General features: G+C 41.9%; 1 protein-coding gene across 3 annotated transcripts in view; it reads right to left on the bottom strand.

Annotated features, from left to right (window-relative positions):
- The window catches only part of UNC5D (unc-5 netrin receptor D), a 470,270-nt gene that overhangs the window by 184,391 nt on the left and 263,051 nt on the right, over nucleotides 1–22,828 (bottom strand). For all 3 annotated transcript variants that reach the window (XM_054566043.1, XM_054566041.1, XM_054566042.1), the window contains one exon: nucleotides 13,800–13,943. In XM_054566043.1, the coding sequence (XP_054422018.1) occupies nucleotides 13,800–13,943 (144 nt within the window). The remainder of the gene's footprint in view (nucleotides 1–13,799; nucleotides 13,944–22,828) is intronic.

Raw genomic sequence — 22,828 nt, forward strand, 5'->3', positions numbered from 1 at the left:
ATGGAATCAGCAACCGCATCATCCAAAGTCAGCAGTACCTGCCAATAAGTAGTGCACGTGGGGCGAGGCCATGGGAAGCAGCCGTCTCCCTTTCCTCACCCCATGCCCTACTTGGCCTTTTTCTCATTTTCCTTTCATGCTACTATGTTAGAAAAGTCATTGTAACACAAGAAAATCAATAAAAATTCAATTGCGGATAATAGTTCTTTGCAGCTCAGCAACACTAGGGAGTTATCGGCTCATTCAATGTTCTGGCAGTTAATGCAATGAAATAAAAATAATTTACTCATTCAAACCAAATCAGCCAGTAAAAAATCATAGTCATTTAAAAAAAAAAAAAAGCATGGTTCTCGTCATTTAAGACTGTATGAAGATGGTACAGGTTCTATTAGTGTCCAACTACAATGGTATTCAAATCAGTTTTGAATTGCCCCACCCATATTTTTCTGAAGAAACAAACTACATTTGTCATATACAAAAGGAATTTGTAACTTAGCCAAATGCAGATCAATTGTTGTAATGAAAGGGCTGGTTTAAATGTAGAACAGATGGATGCCAGCAAAATGAAAGTCAAGGTCTGGCACCCCCCTCGGTTTGGATGGTCACAGCCTGAGAAGTCAGCTACTAACTGCAGTTCCCAAAGGAATCATGTAACAGGCTTCCTGTCAGGTCGGCCCTTTCCTCAATGACTGTCTTCTTGTGTTTGGCACATTACATAGCATCTCTCGCAAGCCTGGCTTACACCCTCTGCCTTTCTTAGATCTATGAATGTTGCAAGTTTCTTGACCCACTGAACCATATTAATACTATGCGGCTCCTATCTCTTATTTCATGTCTTTGTTGTGGGTCTTCCAGTTCTGATCTCACTGGTCTCCTTGAAAGACAACTGGCACTAAGGCACAATTCCACATGTAGGTTCGCCTAGGTCAGGGGCATACAAGGGACATCTGTTTATTCCTGGGATTTGTGAATATTGCAGACTTAACTCCTGCTGAGCAAATGCTGCTGCAATAATGAAGGAACAAGTGTGGCCATCGTTGAATTCCATGGGCCTCTTCATATTCCCCCTGACCGCACCTTGGTGCCAGGTAAGGGCAGGCTCTGGGCAGACAAGGAGTTTGGCTGGTGTCTCTGGCACTATCATGCAGAGGCTCCTGAAGGCTGTTTTTCGGGGCCATAGAATAACTTGAGAGCTTTGTCAGATCCCCTGTGCTCTGCCATTCCTCTGCTGTTATCAATAAATCGTTTGATAACTAGCATTGTGTGCCATTTGCCCTTTCACAACAAGTAGCGCAGTTTGTCAGGCAACAGTGGTGTTGCGAAGGCGGTATCCAACAGCAGGGACACATTATGGTGGGCAGAAACAGCTGCAATTTCACAAAATGCTCTGAGCACTAATCTGACCAGCTCTCTGTTGAGCTATTCCCTCAATACATTCCACTCTATTTGGCTGCTTTTGTTTACAAGGACATGCAAAAAAAACAAAAAAAAAAAAACAACAAATCATTCACAGATCCCACCAGAAATTGAGGATTTCTTGAAAATCAGGAAAACAAGAACTTTAATTTTGAGTCCAGCACTGATTGGAAACCAAGAAAGACCACAGACCAGGCTTGAGAGAAAGAGTAAGGATTACAAAACAGGCAGGTCTTAAAGAGACAGTAACATGGCCAGGCAAGGGGATGGAAAGATCCAGTGTAATCCCACTAACCAGGTGATTTCGTCATCCTTTTAGGAGAGATGTTTCTTCTCCCACTTATGCCCCTCCTAAACAGCTGCCTCTCACTCTATTCTCTTAATGGCTCTGTTCTTACTCATGGCTTCTGATAGTTCAGGGTCACTGCTGCCTACTTCTTTGCCTGTATTTCCCTCTCTGTTGCCATAGTCAGTGGCTGAGTCTCTTCCAGGATGAAGTCATACTCAGAGGAGTGCAAGTCCACCAGTACATAGTCACGTCATCCTTCTTGAGTGAGTGTCTTCATATGTAGTGAAGCTGCCAAGGTGTGCATTCTTGGACCCATGAATGTGACAGTGGGCATCTGTGGCACATGACAGGGCCACCTATGTCTCAGAAGCCACTCAGCACCCCTTCCCTCGGCAGGGACGATGGGTGAGAACTCCATATAAGGAAACCATCCTGAGGAGGGATTTGTGGGCTCTGCTTTGTTTCCAAGTTCCATAAAAGGCACTTCCCATGCATTGATTAAATTGATTTGGCCATGTCAATACATAAAGGACAACTGAAGTTTGACTTAAATAGCAGATCTCAACAATCTTCAATAGGAAATGGATACTGGGTGAAAAATTAGAAATTCTATGGTTCCTTGTTCTTACGGCATTAAATAAAATTAAAATAAAGCTAATAACTCACATTTTGTGTCTGTATATCATTTTCCACTAAAAGATATGGGGGCAGAATATCCAAAGGCTTCACAGTCTATAGGTTTGCGAGTATTAGAGCTCTACTTACTGGGCTAATGGGAATATTGACTCTTGTCTGAATGCAGAAATAGCTATAGAAACAAAGTGCTTTTGATGTACTTTTTTTTGAAGTGCAGTCCCAGAAACCATGGACTAAGACTAGGCTGCTCAGTAGCCTAGAAATGTATAGAAAGGTTATGCTGCTCATCTTCCTACTGGCTGGATTGCCATCCCTGATGTTGGTTTAACCCCACACCCTAAGAAGCAGTACTAGAGCCTACTTGCAGCTCAGCATCCTGATGAACCAGGAATGCCAAAGGCATTCCGCGATTGATGGGACAGAGCTAGAACAACACAGACGTGGAGAATCATTCCTGACTTTCCTCAGTGCAATCCCACAGCTCTGCAGGAAACCAAAAGGGTACAAACTAGCAAAAAGTTTAAAAAGAAATGACCTGAAAATAACCTTAAGCTTTAATACTCACCACCTCATTAAAGTTCAGTATTAGCAGAGATGGGAATTCAGTACCAGTAATAGAGAGATGGGAAGAAAAAAAGGGAGAAAAAGTCAAAAAGAAAAAGCAATCCAGCAACTAGGAGACGTACTTTTTATCTACGCTGTGAACTTTTTGATCCTCTCCCACTTTCTGCCCCAGGTCTCCCTGAGGCCAGGAAGGTTGATCAGGTCAAGGTGTGGCCAAGTATCTTGAGCGTGTACACCGGGGGATATACCACCAGACATCTAGTGTGCCTGCCTCTTGCTTGGCTACGTACAGCAGAGGGGAAGGGAGGTAAACTGCATCTTGCCTGACCTTCAATTAGCTTTGCCTGAAGGGTCTAAGAGATCACGTCAGTCAGAAGTTGTTCACCTTTTTGGAAGCAAAATCCATATTGTATATTAAACCTTATAAGGAGACATAACAAATAATGTAGATAAAACTAAAGCTGACAGGAAAGAACTGGCCATTCAGAGGTCTGAGGGATGCTTTTCAAGGAAGGGGAACAACAAAAGGCTCTGAAATAGAAACTATCATGGGTATTTGTGGAAGAAAAGGAGTCACTTAGGCTGGACAATGAAGGGGGTGTTGTGGTGTGGGGGTGCCAAGAGGGAGTGGGGTGCTTCCTATGGAGTTGATATCAAGGAAAGCCACTGGGAGAAGTTCAGCCAAGAGAACAGGGTGATCTGGTGTTTTGTTTTTCTTTTTTTGTTTTGTTTTGTTTTTTTTTTTACTAATCTTTCAACCACTGTGTGGAGAATAGATTTTAAGATGGCAAGAACAGAAGCAGTAAGACTATCACTGTAGAGAAATAACAATTGTTTGTACCAGATGGAGAGAACTGGAGAAATTCAGAATATGTTTTGCAGGTAGAATTGGCAGGGCTCGATGTTGGTTGCAATGTGAGGGAAGGAAACAGAAGGATCTAGATCGTGATACCTAGATCTGGTAGTGAGCTGCTGAGGGGATGCTGAGGAACTGGGAAAGACAGGGCTAACCACAGGTTTGCAGCAGAGTTGACGACATGAAAACCAAAAGAGTTCTCTTTGGGACATATTACATTTGAGATCCTTAGTGGGTATCCAAGTGCATATTAGATCAGGTAGTCAGTGAGCAAAGAAAGGGAGATATGATGCAAGGTCAGGGCTGAGAATCATCAGCATATAGACAGTGCTGAGAGCCACAGAAAGATCTCACCTAGGGAAAGTCTGTGGATTGAGGAGAGATGTGGAGTACAACAATATTTAGAGGTGGGAAGAGCCTGCACAGGAAACTGAATTTGGGTCTGCAGAAAGGTCAAAAACAGAAGACAGCAAAGTTGTAAAACATCCCTGGGCCCCACTCCTAGCGATTGTGATTCCACAGGTCATGAGCACAGACAGCCAGGATATCTTAGATTTTATGAGTTGCATACGCGACGCTCACGTGCAGCGGGGTTCATGATAGTCTAGAACAGAGAGCTAGTTAGTTAAGCCCAGAACTCAAACCCAAGGCTGCCAGTGTTTACATCCACATTCTTCCCACTGCTCCTATTCCTTCTCTATACTTTTTAAAAATATGAGCCCATCTAATTATCATGCTTGTATTAAATCACCATCTCTTCTTCAAATAGTTAACTCCCGCTGTTACTCAAGCTTTTCTCTCTTTAATCACATTTTCTGGAAGTGGCTGTCCATAACATCTCTGTTTTCTCATTTCCTGTTGATCTCTAGGTCCACTCTAATCCCCTATTGCATTGTCTCACCACACCGCTTTGCCCAGGTCCATGGAAGCCTTCATGTCACAAACCTAATGGATCCTTTTCATTTCTTACCTTCATCTTCATGATGACATTGACACTACTGACCATTTATTCCATTACGAAAATCTCCGCTCCCTCTTGGATCTCCCAGTGTCCCTTTAACTTTTTACCCCCTCAGCTTCCTCACGGCCCCGCCTCTGTTCACCGCTTAACCATGTACAGAATTTCACTTACGGCCTGCTGCTTCTGCTCTCCTCACCAGTAGTTCAGTACTGGGGACAATGTGTAGTATGGAGAAATATCTTAAGTAATTCGGATAAAACCCTACGCCTCCTACCTCCCTGATGAAGACTTACTATACTAATGACCACCTACTTGCCGATGCCACCCAACTCTGAGTTTGATGTTAATACCTGAGCTTTAAGCTCAAAAAATACAACAGCATGATGAACACAGTTCACTGAATATCCCACGGGTCCTTCACACATAACATGATCAACACTGAACGCGAGATCTTGTCTTCACACTAAGCTTCTTCTACTCTTATCAATAATCCATGAATGGGGTTACCATCAATTCAGTCAGCCACTGAAGCCAGAAACCTAGAAAACCCCAAACTGGGAGGCATTTCTAAACTCCTGCCTTACTTCCCCTCAGCTCTACAGCCAAGCAGCCACAGACACTTGGTGGTTTCACCTTCCTGGCCCCTCTCATTTGCTCCGCTCCTCTTTGATCTATACCATCCCTGCAAAGGCTCAAGTCCCATCAGTGGTCTCAGATGGGCACAAAGCTTCTTTGCTTTGAGTCTGGTTCCTCCTAACTCGCTCTGGCTGTGGTAAATGTAGGGCGTGGTGTTTGAAAGTGTGATCACAACTCTGCCCTGCTTATGACACGTCAATGGCCCCAGACCGCATAAACTCTTAGAGAATGCAAACACCCTCCGTGATCTGACCTGTCTGCGTGTCCCTGGTAGCTCTGCCTCTCATTTTCCCACGTAGGTCCATGCAGTTCCCATATTGTTCCATGTCTGATTTTACTCAAGCTCCTTCCTTAACCTGAATGAGTTCTTTAAATGGGTAACCCTCCTTATTCTGTAGGGATTAGCTCAGGAAGTGCATCTCAGACCTCAGGGATAAGTCAATTGTCCCTCTTGTGGACTCCTAACTAAAACACACCATGCTTAGCACTGACCACACTCCATCAAAAAGCCTTGTTTGTAAGTATATTCCCTCACTAAGCTATAAACTCTTCAAATTGAAAGGATGGAATCATCCTGTGCTGCCTAGAACATGGTAAATAATTCTTCATGGACGGCTGACACCTCCACACCTTAGCACTCCTGGACCACCTAACACACTTCTAGAATGCATACTCTTGTCCTTCCTTACTCTGATGGAGGGATGATAAACTAGTTTAAAAGTAATATCACCGGGCTGAAGAAGTCTTCAGAGCTTAACAAAGATAAGTTTTGTTTTTTGGTTTTTTTTTTGGCTTAATGTCTGTTTGCATTACCTGTTGGAAGATTTCTTTAGTGGAGAAAAAGAGAGCTGAAATGAAATAAAATCTGTTTCTTCTTTCCTAATAAACTTTCACTGAGATTTTTTTTATAGAGATGGCCATTTTCCAGGAAGTTTAAGGTGTATTTCACCACAAGAAGGGCAGATTGAATTTAGTTGTGATTTCCTAAAAAGGTTGTGGCCATATTTCTGCAAATTCTTCTTGGTAAAATAATGGTTGGCAATAAATAACATGAAGGAAAATTATTTGGGGAAGTCCTTTTCATCATCCACAGGAGGATCTATCATAAAGCAAGTTATGGTTCTACCTCGTAGTTCCCATCTTTAAGGCTGATGGACTCAATTGTGCACATGGTAAGCAAAGGTTGCACATTTTATATCAATTTCAAACAGACAATTCTACTCTCTTCATAGAATCACAATTGTTTATAGTTCAGTGTTTCACACGCTTTCTACTGAAGTGCCCGTAATGGCAGAGCAGAATAAATCCACATCCTCAAGACATTTATGGGCGGAGCCTAAAAAGATGTGTCATGCACAAAATAAATGGCTTTGAAGTTTCAAGCTGCATTTTCCCAATTCAAGGAAAGTTTGCATTCTACTCCACACTGCACTCATGTTTATACTTGACTGACCTAAGAGGGAGTAAAACTGATGCTTCAGAAAGATCTACCATGTCTGTCTTGTGGCTTCTTATCCCCCCAGAATGGCCCACATTGGTCCACATGGGCCCGGCATTTTGAGAGACGTATGTAGTTAAAAATGGCCTATTATGTAAAATGTTTCTCAATTTAGGTTTTTCCAATGTTTTCCTATGGTTAAATATACAGCAGACATTTTTGGAAGGGATATCATTGAACAGCCTTCTCTGTTCACCACAGCAGGAGACATTTACTGTGGGTTTGTCCTACTGCACATTATATAAACTCCAATCATTTGATCGAAGTGGTATATGGCAGGATTTTTACTGCAACGTTACTAATTCCCCCTTTGTAATTAATAAGTATCTTGTGGGGAAATTGTCTGAGATTATGTAAACATTCTATTACTCCTGAAACCTTTACCCACTAGGTTTAGCATCCATACTACTTGTCTGAATCAATATCAACGATAGATGCTAAGTCATGAGTTCCCATTTCCTTCACTGCTTCTACTTGTATTCATTGATTCTAAGGATAATTCTCCTTTTTTCCGAATTTATTTATTTACATATTCACTCATTCATTAATTTAAAAGATACAAGCGTAGGTTCCTGATCCCACTCTACCCCCGCTTTCCACCCTGATTAACTTTATTAAGTAATTCATGAACTGGGCAACATCCCATCTATCAACTCGAAGAGCACTCCCAGACTCACAGATGTTATTTAATGAGTTATAATACTTCACTATCATTCATTCTGATGCTCACATTGTCCCAGATTTGACCAATGGGAGGCCCTTCTAGGTTGCTGCAGTCTCCTTTTTAATTATTCAAACTGAGGGACATTATGAAACATGACTGGCATTTACACTTCAAAAACTCAAGCATTAAAGGACAACGGGAGGCAGCAGTTACGTGGATTAAAGGAGGCTACAGAAACATCTCAACCAGATGCACGCCGTGCTCTAGGATTTGTGTTATTGTCATGAAGGACATTACCGAACAATTGATAAAATGTGAATAAGGTCTCTAGATTATATAGCAGTATTAATATTAATGTTAATTTCTTAATGATACTACAGTTATGTCAAAAGTATCTTTTATAGAAAAACATACACAATGAAGTACTTAGGGGAAAGGGAGTATCATGTCTGCAACTTAATCTGAAACAAGTCAAAAAATAAACCTTAATTGTCTACATTCAAATACATATAGAGATAAACACAGAGAGAGAGAGAGAGAGAGAATGTCAGAGCAAGTGTGGTAAAATGTTAACATTTGAAATACATCAGTAAAGGACTTCAGGGAATTCTTGGTGTTATATTACAACTTTTTGAAAAGTCTGAAATCATATCAAAATCGAAACATATTTTAAGACAACCACATTCGCCTCTGTCACCTCACCTCTCACCTCATGCAGTAGTTCCTTCTATGGTGTCAGGACAGCAAGGGCGACGCAGCTGAAACGTAAAGCAGGCACTAGTCTAATAAAAACACCCCCCAAAACAACTTCAAAATAACCGATTCTGGGAAAATTATAAGTCCCATGGGAGAAGGACTAAATCAATGTGATGAGAACTCTGACATGGATATTTAGATTTTATCAGGTTGGAAACTGGAGATGCTAGAAGGTTCTCTTTCTCTTTCGCAAGGGCTCGGCCGGTGTGTCATGCCGCTGAGGTCAATCAGTACTAAGGGATTTGCTAAACGAGCTTTAGGAAAGCAGGCAGCCTGTGAGATGGGCCTTGGATGTAGGACTTAGCTGGGAAGACACGGGTGAGAGATGGGTTGACAATCGGCTCCTGAGAGCAGGAGCCTGTCAAAGGGGGGAAGCGAGTCACAAGTCCCAGAATCCGAGCTGTGCTAACTCAGTGGGTACTCAGCACACCTGCAGGGATGTAATGGGAGATGAGGCTCAAAGTGGAGATTAAGGCTGAATCCGAATACCAGACAGATGTACCTGTATTTATTTTTATACGGAATTTTGCTAACGGAGGGAGTCATTGACAGTTTCAGCAGGCGAAACTACATATCAAAGTCATGAGACAGAGAGTCCTATCTGAGATTCAACTGGATAACTTTCTTGTATACTTTTCAAAAAGATATGACCCCCACCCCCTTAAAAAAGGAACACAGATGAAAATACCATTTTTACTGTATGCCTGTAAAATTAGCTAGGGAGTTTGACAGATTTTAAATGAGATTCTCCTTTAAACTCTTCACTTAATCTTGGCATAACTGCATAGATATTTTAGGAGTATTTTAAATTAACAGCATATTTAAATTATATTCAAGATGTATCATATATTTATATGTTTAAAAAATCAACAAAATAGTGGTTTCTTGCTGTGCTTCATTCCAAGTAGTCAGCTTGCTTCATGACTATAACAGGCAAGTGTGTGTCCCTTATTCCCCAGATCCCAAATCCCACATTGAAAGAAAAAGGCCCAAGTGGCAAGAAGGGATTGACCAGCCAAGGGTTAATGATATAGGAAAAACATTTTGTAAGCAGATGAAGAAGAGGGAGAAAAACAGGAAAGAAAAGCAATGGCTAAGCAGCCAAATGTTCGCCCATGAAAATAAAGAACTCCGCATAATTGAATATTCCTGGCTCTGACAGCCATCCAGCCGCAGCAGGAACAGATGCCACCGCAGCCCGGCCACCTCCAGCTGGATGAAGCCAGACAAACGAGAGAAGGCTCATGGGAGGCACTCCCTGGGGACAGGCTTCTGCCAACTTGGTGGGGGTAACGCTGGGGGTGACTTTATTTATTTATTTTTACCTTTCGAAAAATCACTTTTGAAACGGGACCTCAGCCATTTCCAGCCCCTGGGGGCTGGATGGGCAGCCAATGTCTCCGACACAGGGTGGAATTATTAAGGGCCATACGAGTGGAAGATGACAGGAACGCTGGCTACACACTGTTGTGTAGACACTAAGGCAGCAGGCCATGTGCTGTCATTTTATATTTATATACAATAAATAGAAATATAATTATATAATAAACATATAACCATGTACAAATGATAATAAAAGTATATATAACTACATGTGCACACACACACATATATAAATATAAATATATATGCAAACACTTGACTGTGAGAAATGTAATTTACCCAGAAACAGAACAGGAAAGCAATCGCTGCCTTCCTCAAGGAAACCCTGAAATGCCCATGAACTTGTCTTTCTACTATGGTTCTTAAACTCCCATTTCACAGAAAGAAATGAACATGACTTAGGAGCAAGGCACTTAGGGAGGGGTAAAAGGATAGAAGGTCTGGTTCCATGTCTGCCACCTGTTGGATGACTTTTGGTCAAGTCACCTAACCTTTCCCAGCATCACTTTCTCGGCCATTAAATGATAAAGCTGGAGGAATGGGGTAAATCAGCATTTCCAAAATGGTGTTCCCTAAAGGTGTTCTAGGGTCTTGCAGCTCAAAGAATGGTCAAAACACTGACTGGCAGGGTCAGCATCATCCAGGAACTCTGTGAAATAACAGAATCTTAGACTTTGGACTGGACCTAATGGAACCACTTTAATTAAATCCTCTGTATTTTCATAGGATTGCAGTTTATCTGCATGCACGATGAAGTCTGAGAAACACTGTTCCTGGACAAGACATCCCAAAGTTCCCCAATCATAGAACGATGTGCGTAACTTCATATAAACACAGTTTCCCTGGTCCTCCTGCCAGAGTCTGGTTCAATAGATCTGGGGTGGGAGCCAGAAAACTGTATACCTAACCCATTCCTCAGGCTGCTTGTCCATGAAAATGTGAGTTCTATAAATAAAAAAAAAAAAAAAGCAAGTGTGTTTATATTGTTTTCCTTTAAAATCAAAGGCTCCCTGAGTGATATCTTGCCAGTGAGCTTCCTGGTGCTTTTGCAGATTAACTAATCTGATCATGTCAAGAGGCTCCAGTCAACGCATCCCTCAGCTGAACGTCCCAGCTGCCATGAAGGTTTCGCCCGCTGTGGTTTTGAGATTGTTAAATTCATAATGGATCATTGGTTAAATGTAGGGAGTGTTTGCAGCTCTGCTGATGTTGAACTACAATAATTTAATGAATAATATAAAAATGATACTAATTTTGCAAAGTCCCCTCAAGACAATTGTCATCAGATTTATAAGCTACATTCATCTATCAAAATCCTTATTTAGCACATTAAAATGTCTTTAGTACTTTAAAAAGCAATCTTAAAAAGAAAAAAAAACATAGTGACAATTATATTCAATTTGGTTTTTCATTTATTGGACATAAAGACTCTTCTCATGTGCAATGTGTTGTTTGCTGAGAAGTGCTTGCAAATAGCAGCCAGAAATCTCTTATTTCAACAAAACATGAAAGTTTAAAAAAAAAAAATAAATGTTTCTTTTTTTTCCAGCAAGCAAATCAGAAGAATTCCAAGCAAGGTCCTAAAGGCAGTTTTTTTCCTCCACTTATGATGCCATTAAACATAGTTAAATTTCAATTTACATTTTAATGTACACTGGTCCCTAAGTCAGATGCAATATTTAATGACAAATCAAGTCTTGACTTGCATAATTTTAAATAAATTAAAGAATCTGTCACTTGTGACACAGGAAGAAATTAAAAATGCGTTGTAAATAGTACTAGACATTATAGTAATTACTATACATGTAGAAATGATATTGCTTTTATAACTAAACTCCTATATTTACCATATTCATATGAACATATATGTGCAAGAATGACAAAATGATTTTTCTTAATCCCTGAAGAGATTTATGAGATTATTAATCCAAAAGCACTGGATGACTAAAAAAGTGGGAAGTGAGAGAAAAGTTTCCCATTTTTAACATTCTTTGATCCTACCATGCTTGGGAGAGCTGGATACCTAGGACTGGTCTAGAATGGATTTTTAGAGTCCATGTAGCTACTGTCAGCAAGAAAAAAATGACTAAGGCACTAAAACTGTAATTCAGTTCAATTAGTTTCAGTAAGTATTAACACACCTACTGGCGAATGATGTGGGTGCTCGGGGGAATCAAATACATCCTAACGTAAGAGCTGGGGATTGGTAAGGGCTAGCTCTGTGCCAGCTAGAGTTTTAAACACGTAGAGTCAACAGTACTTCTACAAACTCTTGAAATAATTCTAGGAATAGGCACCCGTTTGTCATTGAAGACATAAGACACAGAGAGAGAAATAAATCATCCACCGTCACTAAACTAAGTAGTGGAGCTAGAACTGGAAACCACCAGGACTCCTGTGTCTGGGCTCTTCACCTCCAGGGTACATGTGTGAAACTGGAGGCCGCAGGGACAAAGGGACATGTCCGCGAGGCGAGGGCACATGCAGAATAGCAAAGTGCTTGGAAGGGTGACGTATGTGCACATAATCAAACATGCGCATAATCAAAGTTATGGGAAATTAGCAAAGGTGAGTGTGAGCCATTCTTTGCCAAACTTTGTAAACCAGGGGAAAGGCCCTGGAGCTTTCTAGCAGGCAGGTGACTGTCAGGAATTAAGTGGGCAAGCAAGGAGATGAGACAGATTAGAGGCAGGCAGATTAGTGAGAGGCTACTTATAGTGATTCATAGAATAGGTCGCATGGGCCCCAAGAAGTGGAGGAAGACACAGAAGAGGAACAGTGACGTTGAGCAGGAGGAATTGGATGGAAAATGTGCTGACATGGCATAGGCTGTATTGCCTCTCCTGCCTTTGAACAGAGTCCAAGTGTAATCTGCTTCCCCTGACTAGGGTCAAATCCCTGCGCTGCCCTGCACGAGGCCGTGGAGGGAGTTCAGAGCTAGACCAGTTAAGGGAGAGTAAAATCAAACATAGTCCCCCTCTCAGCTGACCTGCTACTTTAAAGTCGTAAAGTATTCGTTGGCTAAAATTGGCTAAATTAGTATAGGGAAAATGTTTCCAACATCTCTTACGTCAATTGCACAGCCTACGAGATGACCTCTTCTCCTTGGCCTACTAGGGCCCAGCCACCCCCCAGCAGAGGGACTTCCAGGCGGCCAGTACAGTGCAGGTGAAATGCCTATTTTGAGAGGAAGGTTTCATTTCCCAAGAAGCATACATGTCTCCGCAAATAGCAATTCATTCCTATTCTTAATCCCTAAACCATCGACAACTACTATGAAGAATTCCTGGAGTCCTCGAATAAATCCCCCTTGTCCCATATTCTTTATGACACTTTCAAAAGGCAGCATTTGAATAAAACAACAATAACTACCTCTGCTCTCTCCCTCTCCATTTCTTTCTCAAGGGGTTTTTACACTCCTGAGCACACAAAGGAGGTTTCATGGGGACCCGTGGGGGTGGGTGAGATAAAGAAACATTAAAGGACAAGAAGGGAAGTTTGTGTATTTCTTGATATGTTTGAGATAAAGAAAACACTGATGCTGAAATATGATAGAGAAATCTTAGACTCTCTTGAAAAGCAATTTTCTTTTTTTTCCCCAAGAATCTATTTTTTTAAAAGTCCTACTTGGGGCAAACAAAGGCAGTTTTAAAACCCATTTTCATGTTTTAAGATTCAGAGGGAAGAGGCTTAACAGCAGGCTATAAAAATCCCTTACTCTTTAATGTCTTACTTTTGCAGATTTGCTGGGAAGTACAGTAAACAGTCCTTGCTCACTTTTCCCATCCATGCCCCCTGAACTTCATTGCTGACGATGAACGGAGGCATCCATTTGCATGCATTTCTTTCTCTCGGGAACCGTTTTTTCCTGGCATTGTTGAGACACCTGCACTCTGACAATCTAGGCAGAATCTTGTAGCCAAAATGATTTGCTGATTGTACTCCAGAGGAAATTATCAAACGCTTAATGTACAATTTTAAAAGAGTAATTTAGTAGAAGTAGAGACAATTCTGATGGTTTTCTGCTGTCCCCTAACGTTTATTCTGCAGGATCATCTGGCATGCCCAAAGCCCCTTTTTGACCCTATAATGTCTTGCCTGTGTTCCACAGGACAAGAGAGTCACCCAGAACATACTCACAGGCTATGCGCACAGAGGCCTTCCTGCTCTTGGAGGTCCCCAGGTGGCTCCATGCCACACACTGGCACCAGTAGTCTTCTGGCCCGTGGAAGTCTTCCACCTGCTGCCTGGTGACGTTGATGAACACCTCCCGGACCTTCAGGCCTGATGGGGAGACATAGCAAATCCACTGAGGCTGGTATCATTCTCCAACGGAAAGTTAAGGCTAGCCAAACCTTTTCTTGTTAATTAAACAACTCTGTTTTTAATCAAGAGAGGTTTTAATTACTTTAACAATAATATATTACTGCTAATTAAATCCCAACTGCTGAGTAGACCAGAAAGAATGAGTGTAAAATATCACTAACCAATGTGGCTCCAATACAATACAATTGTGTCCATAGCGCCTGGGCTTGGTGCCTTAAAAAAAATCTTTCTTGGTGTAAAATCTACTATGAGAAATGTAGCACCCAATTAGTTGCTGAGATTCTAGAAGATAAAGAGGCTTCAGCATGCCAACCTCAGTGACATAGTTCCAGGTGTTTCCAAATGCCCCTACCCCTGAGTGTGGCAGCGGGAAGAGGGTCGCTCTAGCAGTGTGGCTTAGAAGGAAAAGGGGACAGCAGCTGTGACCAGGAAGGACCAGTGGACATATGTGACGCAGACAAGGGGAACTAGGTTAGCCTTAAAGTGCCAACAGGAGGACTCAGAAGGCCTTTGAAACCACAGCATGAGGGGGAGGAAAAAAAGAGAGGCTTTGGTAGAAAGAGGGGCTGAGGGAGCATTTATGAAATGAGAATAAACTAAGACCTTGACCTTTCAATGCTGTTGTTGTTATTTTAAGTATTTTGCATTCTCCTAACAGAAAATCTGATCTGCTTGGCACTCCTTCCCGGGGAATGTGAGTTTCTTGCAAAACTCGGACCTAGGACTCTCAGCCTTTCTTTCTTTGGGATGGACAGTCACCTTGCATAGAATGCCAAGAATCCAAGGGGACACTCCTCACTAGCCATGTTCGCCTAACCACCACAAGCAGGGCAGCAGACTCTACAGTCGGCAGGTTCTCCACACAGCACACACTCGCTGAGGCCGGGCCTTGTTCAGAGAGGCAGCATGCGAGAAAAAAGGTGATGCTTATTGCATGTCGCTTAAGTAGCTAGTGTCACAATAAGCCTTTAACCTATTCCCTCATTTCATTTCCACAACGCGCTAACGCAGTCCACCCTACTGTATCCCCACTTGGCAGAGGAGAGAACTACGACTTAGAGACGCGCAGTCATTTGTCCACAGTCACGCTATCTGTAAACAGAAGATCTGGGGTTTGAGCCTACAACCAGCATGACAACTCTGTCCCTGAATTTTAAGTATTTATGGTATACTTCATTATGGAAATAAGACTAACATATAGAATGAATATGTTTGAATATGAGCTAACATAAATAAAAAGTAAGTGCATTAGTTGCGTAACTATGTTTTTACCTTTAAGTTCCAAATGAATTCAGGGGACACAGAATCATGAGTAGAACCTAAATGAGCCAGGGACTCAGGCGGAGGAGGTGGACCGTGACTCTCTCTTGGGTGGTGGTAGGATTTAAAGAACAAGACGGAGGTGTGGGATTACTCAGGCTGGGGAAACATTCTCTTCCTCCTGGTCAATGACGTGTTATTTACACTGTGTGATGACAGATAGCGTTATGATCACATAAATTACCATATACAAGTTGAGTTATACTTTCTAATCTTGTAGGAGGTACCGCATATAGAAAAGTCATCTTGAAGGCAGTCAATTTCTGCTGTTTGTGCAAAGTGCACATGTACACGTTCTTCCCTGCCTCCTGAGAGCCGGCTCGGGCACTGAATAGGAAGGAAGCCTTAGAAGTGTTGTTATTGCTGTTGCTGCTATTTTGTCCCCTTAGCATTTAAAAGAGGTGGGAGGACAAGGACAAGAAGAAGGCGAAGTTGGCAGGTGAAGAGAAAGGGGGATATCATGGAGAGAATAAAGTAAGGTTTAAAAAAGGAGTTTGTCAAGACAGAAAGCAGTTAAGAGTACAGCACCCGTATTGGGGATCAGAAAGTGAGGCTGAACGAATAAAAACAAGGAACTAGGCTGTAGAAGAGAGAGCTTGCTTTATATTTTTCTCTCTGATTTGAGGCAAATGGTGGAGTATCTATTTGAACAGTGAGAGAAAAGAGAAACAACAAATAAATGCATCTCGGTGAGAGGCAGGTAACTTTAACATGACAGAGTTCCCCTGTCACAGGACGTAGAGAGACATTAGGACAGAATACGCCACCATTTGGGAATCAGGGGTCTCATGGAAAAAACATTGGATAAACCTGAAGGGCCAGAAAAGCCTTCAAGCTAATGGAAAACAAGTCTATGCTTTTACTTTCTCCATCTTACAGGAACATCTAAGCTTTCAGCCTCTTCTCGGTTGGAAATAGACACCATCGCAAAATGGTTCAGGATTATCACGTTTATACAGCAGGGTGTTTCCACATGCAAACCTCAAAGCTGGCTACGATTTAGTCGAAGCACCATGGTGTTTAAGGGCACCTGGGATCAGTTTTAATAAGGCAGAGGAGGACACACAGAAACAGAAATGACTGTCGGGAGGGGAAAAGTTTACATTCACAAATCCCCAGAAACGGGGGCGCATAGCAGGGACTCACAGGTGCCAGGGTGAGCCAGGCCGCAGAAGGGCAGGGGAAAATGTGCCTAAGAGCCTCTGTCATGGTTTCCGTGGGAAGGAATCAGAGTCGGGGTAAGCAGATTTAGAACTGGCTAGTTGGAAAAATTCCAGGGGGCTTTGAGTCATGGTGGCTGTCCCTAGCTGTCTGGTACCGGGCCCTGGGGTGAAGGCAGGAAAATATTATTGGTCCAGAGCTCAGTAAAAGAAGTAGTTGGGGCAGTAGGCTCTAGATTGGATGGTATGCATATAAAAGGCATGCTCTCAGACAAATTGTTATCTGCAGACATTAGCCAGCCCTTGGCAGGGCAGCCCCTCCACAGTCGGCCAAACCCCAAGATGTCAGAGCACCAAATACAGAAACTAGACACCGTGGTTATTATGCAGGGTAGACAGCTGCGCGTTTGGGCTGGAAAGCATAAGCAGCAGACCATGGACCCCGCCATGAAGGTCATAACTGATCTTACCCCATTCTTGTCAGGAAGTTTGGTAACCCCCTTTTCAGACTAACCACAGGGGAGAGGAAAAGGCTGAAGTCACAATTTCAACCTTAGAATGGCTCCATTACAGGTCCTTCGCTAAGGTCCCATTGAGATTGGAAAAACAAAACAAATGTAAAATAACTATTTCCAAATGCAGAGTATTTGTTCCTCAGGTAGCCTTCTGGTGGGAGGCTTCTTTAAAGGGCTCCAAGTGACATTACCACGCCTCCCCCCACAGGCAGTATCTTATCTCTCTGGATCAGGCCTTCCTCTTCTATCCTGAGGTCATTATTATCATCAAACGGTCTCCTCCAGGAGAACACTTGGGAAATCACGTACATTTTATATCTATTATACTTTTTTCTACCATAACAAGAAGTAACTCTACTGAATAAGATAAAATTTTAAAACTAGTATATGCTCTCTCGAATGGTTACCACAGCTCTGTCTAGTGATGTATATTTTATAGATGTGTATATACATATATACTACATATAAATGTCGCATACTTACGTGCTCGTGCACACGCTCACACGAGAAGCCACGTGGGATGGGAAACATGCACGGAAAGCAGCTCTGTGGAAGGAACCCTCCGCCCACCTGCCTGCTCTGAAGTTCCTCCAACAGTGTTTCACAGATAACCTTCCACTTCTACGCTGCAAGAGCTGGCAGCCAACCTGTTCACAGAAAACGCCACGGGGGCACGAATCCCAGGCCAGCCCAAGACGGCATCCCATAAACAAGAGCAGCCTTCTGCCTGAAAAGTTGTGTAACTCTAATAAGCATGGAGAAGTCCAACCCTTTAAATTATTGTGCAAATTATAATAAGCATCGGCCTTTATAATGGAGTAGAGTCTTACAGAATATAAAAATATGACTACGGGACTGATATGCTAATAAGCTTTCTACGCCATTGGATGGTTTAGCTGTGGATAGACTAATGTTGGCAGCAGTTGAATAATTGCTCTCCATGTACTAAACATAACGGAGCGGCCCGGTGCTTTATCATTTGTCAGCTTTATTTGTTTAAATGAGAAAAATGCTGACAGCGGTTATTGCTGTAATCCCCTTACTTATCAGATAGAAAACACTAGTTACTCTTAGCAGGTCTAATCCTATTGGGAGAACAAAAGTTAGAGCATTTTCAAACTAATTGAAGGTATATACGCTCCATTGTTTAAAGAAGAGAAAAATTAAAGACACGAGGAAAGAACCCAAAAGGGAAAAAAAGAATGAAAAGCATTTATTTCTGGTCAGTTTTTAACAAAAGAGCTCTAGTCTTAGTGCCAACTTGCTCTGTAGAAAAGCAAGAATTCTGGAATGGTATTTAACATTCAGCACCATGCCAGCTGCAGCCCAGTGCCTACTAACAGCTGTCCCCACGCCTTTTATCTGTGCTCATTATCACACTCCCACCAAGCCCATCGGCGGCTTTCTGCCGCGGCTGGAGTTGCCAACCGCTTCTCAGATACACCTGGCAATGGGCACTTGGGGAGGAATTTAACACAGCTCTCCGACGCTTACCATTCCTCACAGCTTTATGTTCTTCAACCGTTTGAAGTCCTCTGTAGCCGGATGCTTGGCATAATAAACTGAATAAGTAAAATCGGGAAGGGAAGTGAGGGTCCCTCTTTCTCCTTTAAGATGTTTTTTCACTTCTCGAACCGCACAGAAGCAGTAAGAGGCCAGCACACGAGGCTTTGATGAATCATTTTTTCATCTAAGCCTCTGTTCCCATGGCCCTGGGCCATTTCAGCCCAGTGTTTTACCTACTCTGTGCGTGGCTTTTCACGTTTTCATGTTTCAAGATGGAGGATTAAGCAACAGGATGATTACAGAGCTTTCCATAGACAAAGCTCCAAAAAACTATTCTAAAGCAACTTCACAAGTAGTATAGGGCCTTGCTCAATTCTCTGAGAAAGAAAAAAACAATTAAACCCCCTATGAAAAGCAATGGCTCATAATGAAGAGTCTTCTCTAATCTTTCTAGGTAGCTCGGGCTGCTGATGCTGTGCTCTGGCTCTGAGATAGACCCTCCATTCTCCACTGCCTCCCGAGAAGGCTGAAAACCCCCATTCAGCTGGAAGAAGGGAGGCCACCACTTACATGTTAAAAAAAAAAAAAAGTTTTTCACTTGTCTCTTACCAGTCCAGGTTAGAGCCTAAAAAACATGCTCAAACAACAAGAAGCTTCCTCATTTTGTATTTTGAATAACATACTGTTATTATCATTATTATTAACCTTGGTATAATAATAATTATAATAATTAATAATTAATTTCATTAATACCATCACACATGCATTATCTTATCCATCTTAACACCATGCTATTATTATTTCTGCTTCTATTATTATTTTGCCACAGATCCCATGGCAGAAGAAATAGATGAAAGACGTAATATGGCTTATAACATATATTATTTAAAAAATCAGGTGTCTGCCACTGTGCCCGGTGCTGAAGATAATATGACAGAAGTAGGTGACCGAGATCCCTACCCTCAAGGAGATTACTGGCGGGAAGGGAGAGGACCTTTTAATTGGCCCCATCCACACGGTGTGATGGGGGCTATCACAAGAGAAGTACAGACTAAGGCAAGATCCCACAGAGGGGCTTCTGACCTTTCCACAGCATCAACAAACTCTTCTCGGGATGGTTGCCAGTCTACCAAGGAATGGAAGGCTCTGTTCTCACCCAGTATTTAGCTTGGTGTCAAGCGCAAGGCTCTGGTAAGGAAACACGAGTCTGACGCACATCTGATATTTCCGAATTCTCAGATACACGACAGCATTTTCAGGAAACCGTGCCTCCGTTTCTTGGGGATGGGGGATGGTACTTAAATGTCCTCAGGCAAACATGCTACTAAAATAATAAATGTAGATAATTAAAAGGTAGAACCATATTTCATTTTACTGGCAGATGCTTAATTAGGGCTAAATGTCTTTTGCCACTTCATCCTAGCAACAAGATTAAAGTGTATTTTGATTAAAAAAATAGCCATCCTTGAATGTGCACTCTGCCTCCTAAATACGCTTTTGTTTCCCCGGGATAATATCCACTCCTCATAATCCTCAGAAGCACCACAAGTTCAGTCTTAAGTACAGAAAGTGAGAATACACCCCAGCTCTCCAGTTTCTTCCACACTAGAGATTAGAATTAATCAGCACCAAGGTGTCTGGCGGAAGAAAGCAAATTAACTTGATAGTTTTGCCTGATAACAGAAAGAAGGGAAACTTAAGAGGCAGAAGAGGGCATGGTAGGGTTACTTAGAGGACAGGACCCTGTGAACCACTCACTCAGACATCATCCTCTCAACCTGGTGAGAAAGGCAGGCGTGATTTCCACCCCTGCTGCCCCCATCAATGACCTTCCATTCCGGAAGTCACTAAGGTCACCTCCTGTTAGGGGATCATGTCCTAAGGTCAGGGCATTGATCATACCCCTTCTCTCTCCCACAGGACTACCGCTGGCTCTGAGATCAATGCAAACACTAAATATAAATGAAATGAGTGAATCACAGGCGAGTAAAATGTTATTCTGGAAAAGATAATTATTTACTCGCTAATAATATTAGCCCTTTTATCCTTCTGGAATTGTAAAAGTTCATAATTTTCTATTTTCTTTCTTGAAGCATAATCACCAGCCACTTGCCCCATTTAAGAAAAAATAGTGATCTTATATTTATCACTTTAATGGCCAACCTTGATTGAGTATTTGCTATACACCAGGCCCTGAACTAAGCATGTCATGTACGTTAGGTTGTGTAGTCTCACAGCAGTTCTATGTGACAGATATAATTATTACTGCTGTTTTACATGTGTGGAAACTGAGATAAAAGGAAGCTAAGTAATACATCTACCTGAAAGAGTTTGTAGATGGAGAGCCAGATTTCAAACATGGTATCATCTAACACTAACACCCATACTCTTTACCACTAGACTATCTTAATTATTTTTCTTTTTAGATCCTTATAATTCCCACTGTAAATAAAAGAAACACATTTCTGAATGCTGCATGAACAGAAAAGCCTGAACAAGTCCAAAGACACTGATCAAGAATTCAGGGTTTAGTTCTGGCTGGTGTGGCTCAGTGAACTGGGCACCAGCCTGCAAAGCTACAGGTTGCTGGTTCGATTCCCAGTCAGGGCACATCCTGGGTTGTGAGCCAGGCCCCCAGTAGGGGGTGTGTGAGAGGCAACCACACACAGATGTTTCTCTTCCTCTCTTTGTCTCTCCTTTCCCCTCTTAAGGTAAATGAATAAAATCTTTAAAATTAAAAAAAAAAGAATTCAGGGTTTAGAACAAAAGGTCTGCTTAATATCAGGAACGGTGATACATAACATGGTTAGTTGCTTTCTATCACTGCTGAGGATGGAATGAGTGTAAATGATCTCCAGGTTTTATAGGAAAGGTTAAATTAGACACAAGAGACAGGTCCTTCATACCCTGTCACAGGTTTATGAAAGGAATTCATAATGTTTTCCTGAAAACCTTTTAAGATTCTGTCAGTCCTCTCTGAAGAGCTGAGTGATGAACAAGATGCAATCTGGGATGGGGTAGGAGAGCATTTCTATAAAAGTGAATTTTAAACCCACAAACTGTCAATGCAACACCTGAGAAATTGATTATTTCTGTGTTATGTGGTCTAAAATATATGCTTCCCAAATGTACCTTGGTGATTTGTGAATCATTGAAGGCAACTTCAAATTAATGGCGTTTGGAAGATACTATATTCAAATCCCCATCACCAGCATAGCAAAGTTCTTCGATATAAACTTTAAAGATTTAATACATTTTTATTTCTATTCTTCTCCTTTTTCTCAACACAATCCATTAACCTATTTTTCCCCCCAGAGAGTGACTCCAGTTGTTTAAAAAGGAAATCACACACAATGAAATCCCTGAAATGATATTCTTTAAGAAGAAAAATATTAGTTTACTGGAGTTGAGACTTTTCCTATAACACACTGGAACACACATTATTTCACTCATTAGAGTTTGGCATCTCCAAGGCAGAATACCATAAGAGCCATGGTGCACCATTAGGGAGACTCCTGTTTTTATTGAGCAATAAAGAAGTGGTTTAGCTTACTGATAAATCAAGCTTCCCACAGGCTACATTATCTAGATTGTCAATAGTATGTTTTGCTGCTGCTGGTGGTTGTTGTTGGGGGTGGGAGGGTGGGGGTGAGTGTGTGTGTGTGTGTGCACGCACGTGCGCGCACCTGCCTGTTTGTTAGATTAAAGCTCCTCTTCTCTGTGTTTCTGATCATGCCACCCTTTTCTCAGGGGCATGCTTCCTGGTTTGGGATTACCTTTCAACTCCAGATGTTAACAGAGGGAAAGCACAAGGGAGAAAGAAGAGTTCCCATATTTCCAAATGAAATGGGGCAGAACAAATGAAAGGGTCCCCTGGCTTCTGCCAAGAACGAGAAGTGTGCATTACTAAGAGGTATAGCCATGGCTGTGCAAACACACTAACTCACGTCAAATAAATCGTCCTTTCTGCAGGAAGGAACTCTAGCTCTGGGTTTTTCAAGCTAAATTGCAGGAAAACACACAATCCTTTTTCTTCTTATTTGAACTGTTAGACGATGGCCCAAATTACCAGAAAGACCAAAGGCAGTTTCGAGCCTTTACCAGTGGAAAGGACGTATTGCTTCCAATTTGGAAACACAAAAGAGTCTGTGTCTACTTCAAACAGTCCCAGGTCCCATGTGTTTCCCATTAGTTCTGCAAAGGAGGAGACCTGTATGTAAAAAGAATATCAAAATTCTCCTAGGTTTTACAAATGGAGAATGCATTGCCCAAAGATAGAAAAGCAGTTACTTCTAATTTCTTAGAAGAATGGACATTTCTCTACCTCTGGCCAAATGTGGCC

This window comes from Pteronotus mesoamericanus, unplaced genomic scaffold (genome assembly GCF_021234165.1).
Source record: "Pteronotus mesoamericanus isolate MK-2021 breed Mesoamerican mustached bat unplaced genomic scaffold, CSHL_Meso_final contig_169, whole genome shotgun sequence".
In the NCBI taxonomy this organism is placed as follows: Eukaryota; Metazoa; Chordata; class Mammalia; order Chiroptera; family Mormoopidae; genus Pteronotus; species Pteronotus mesoamericanus.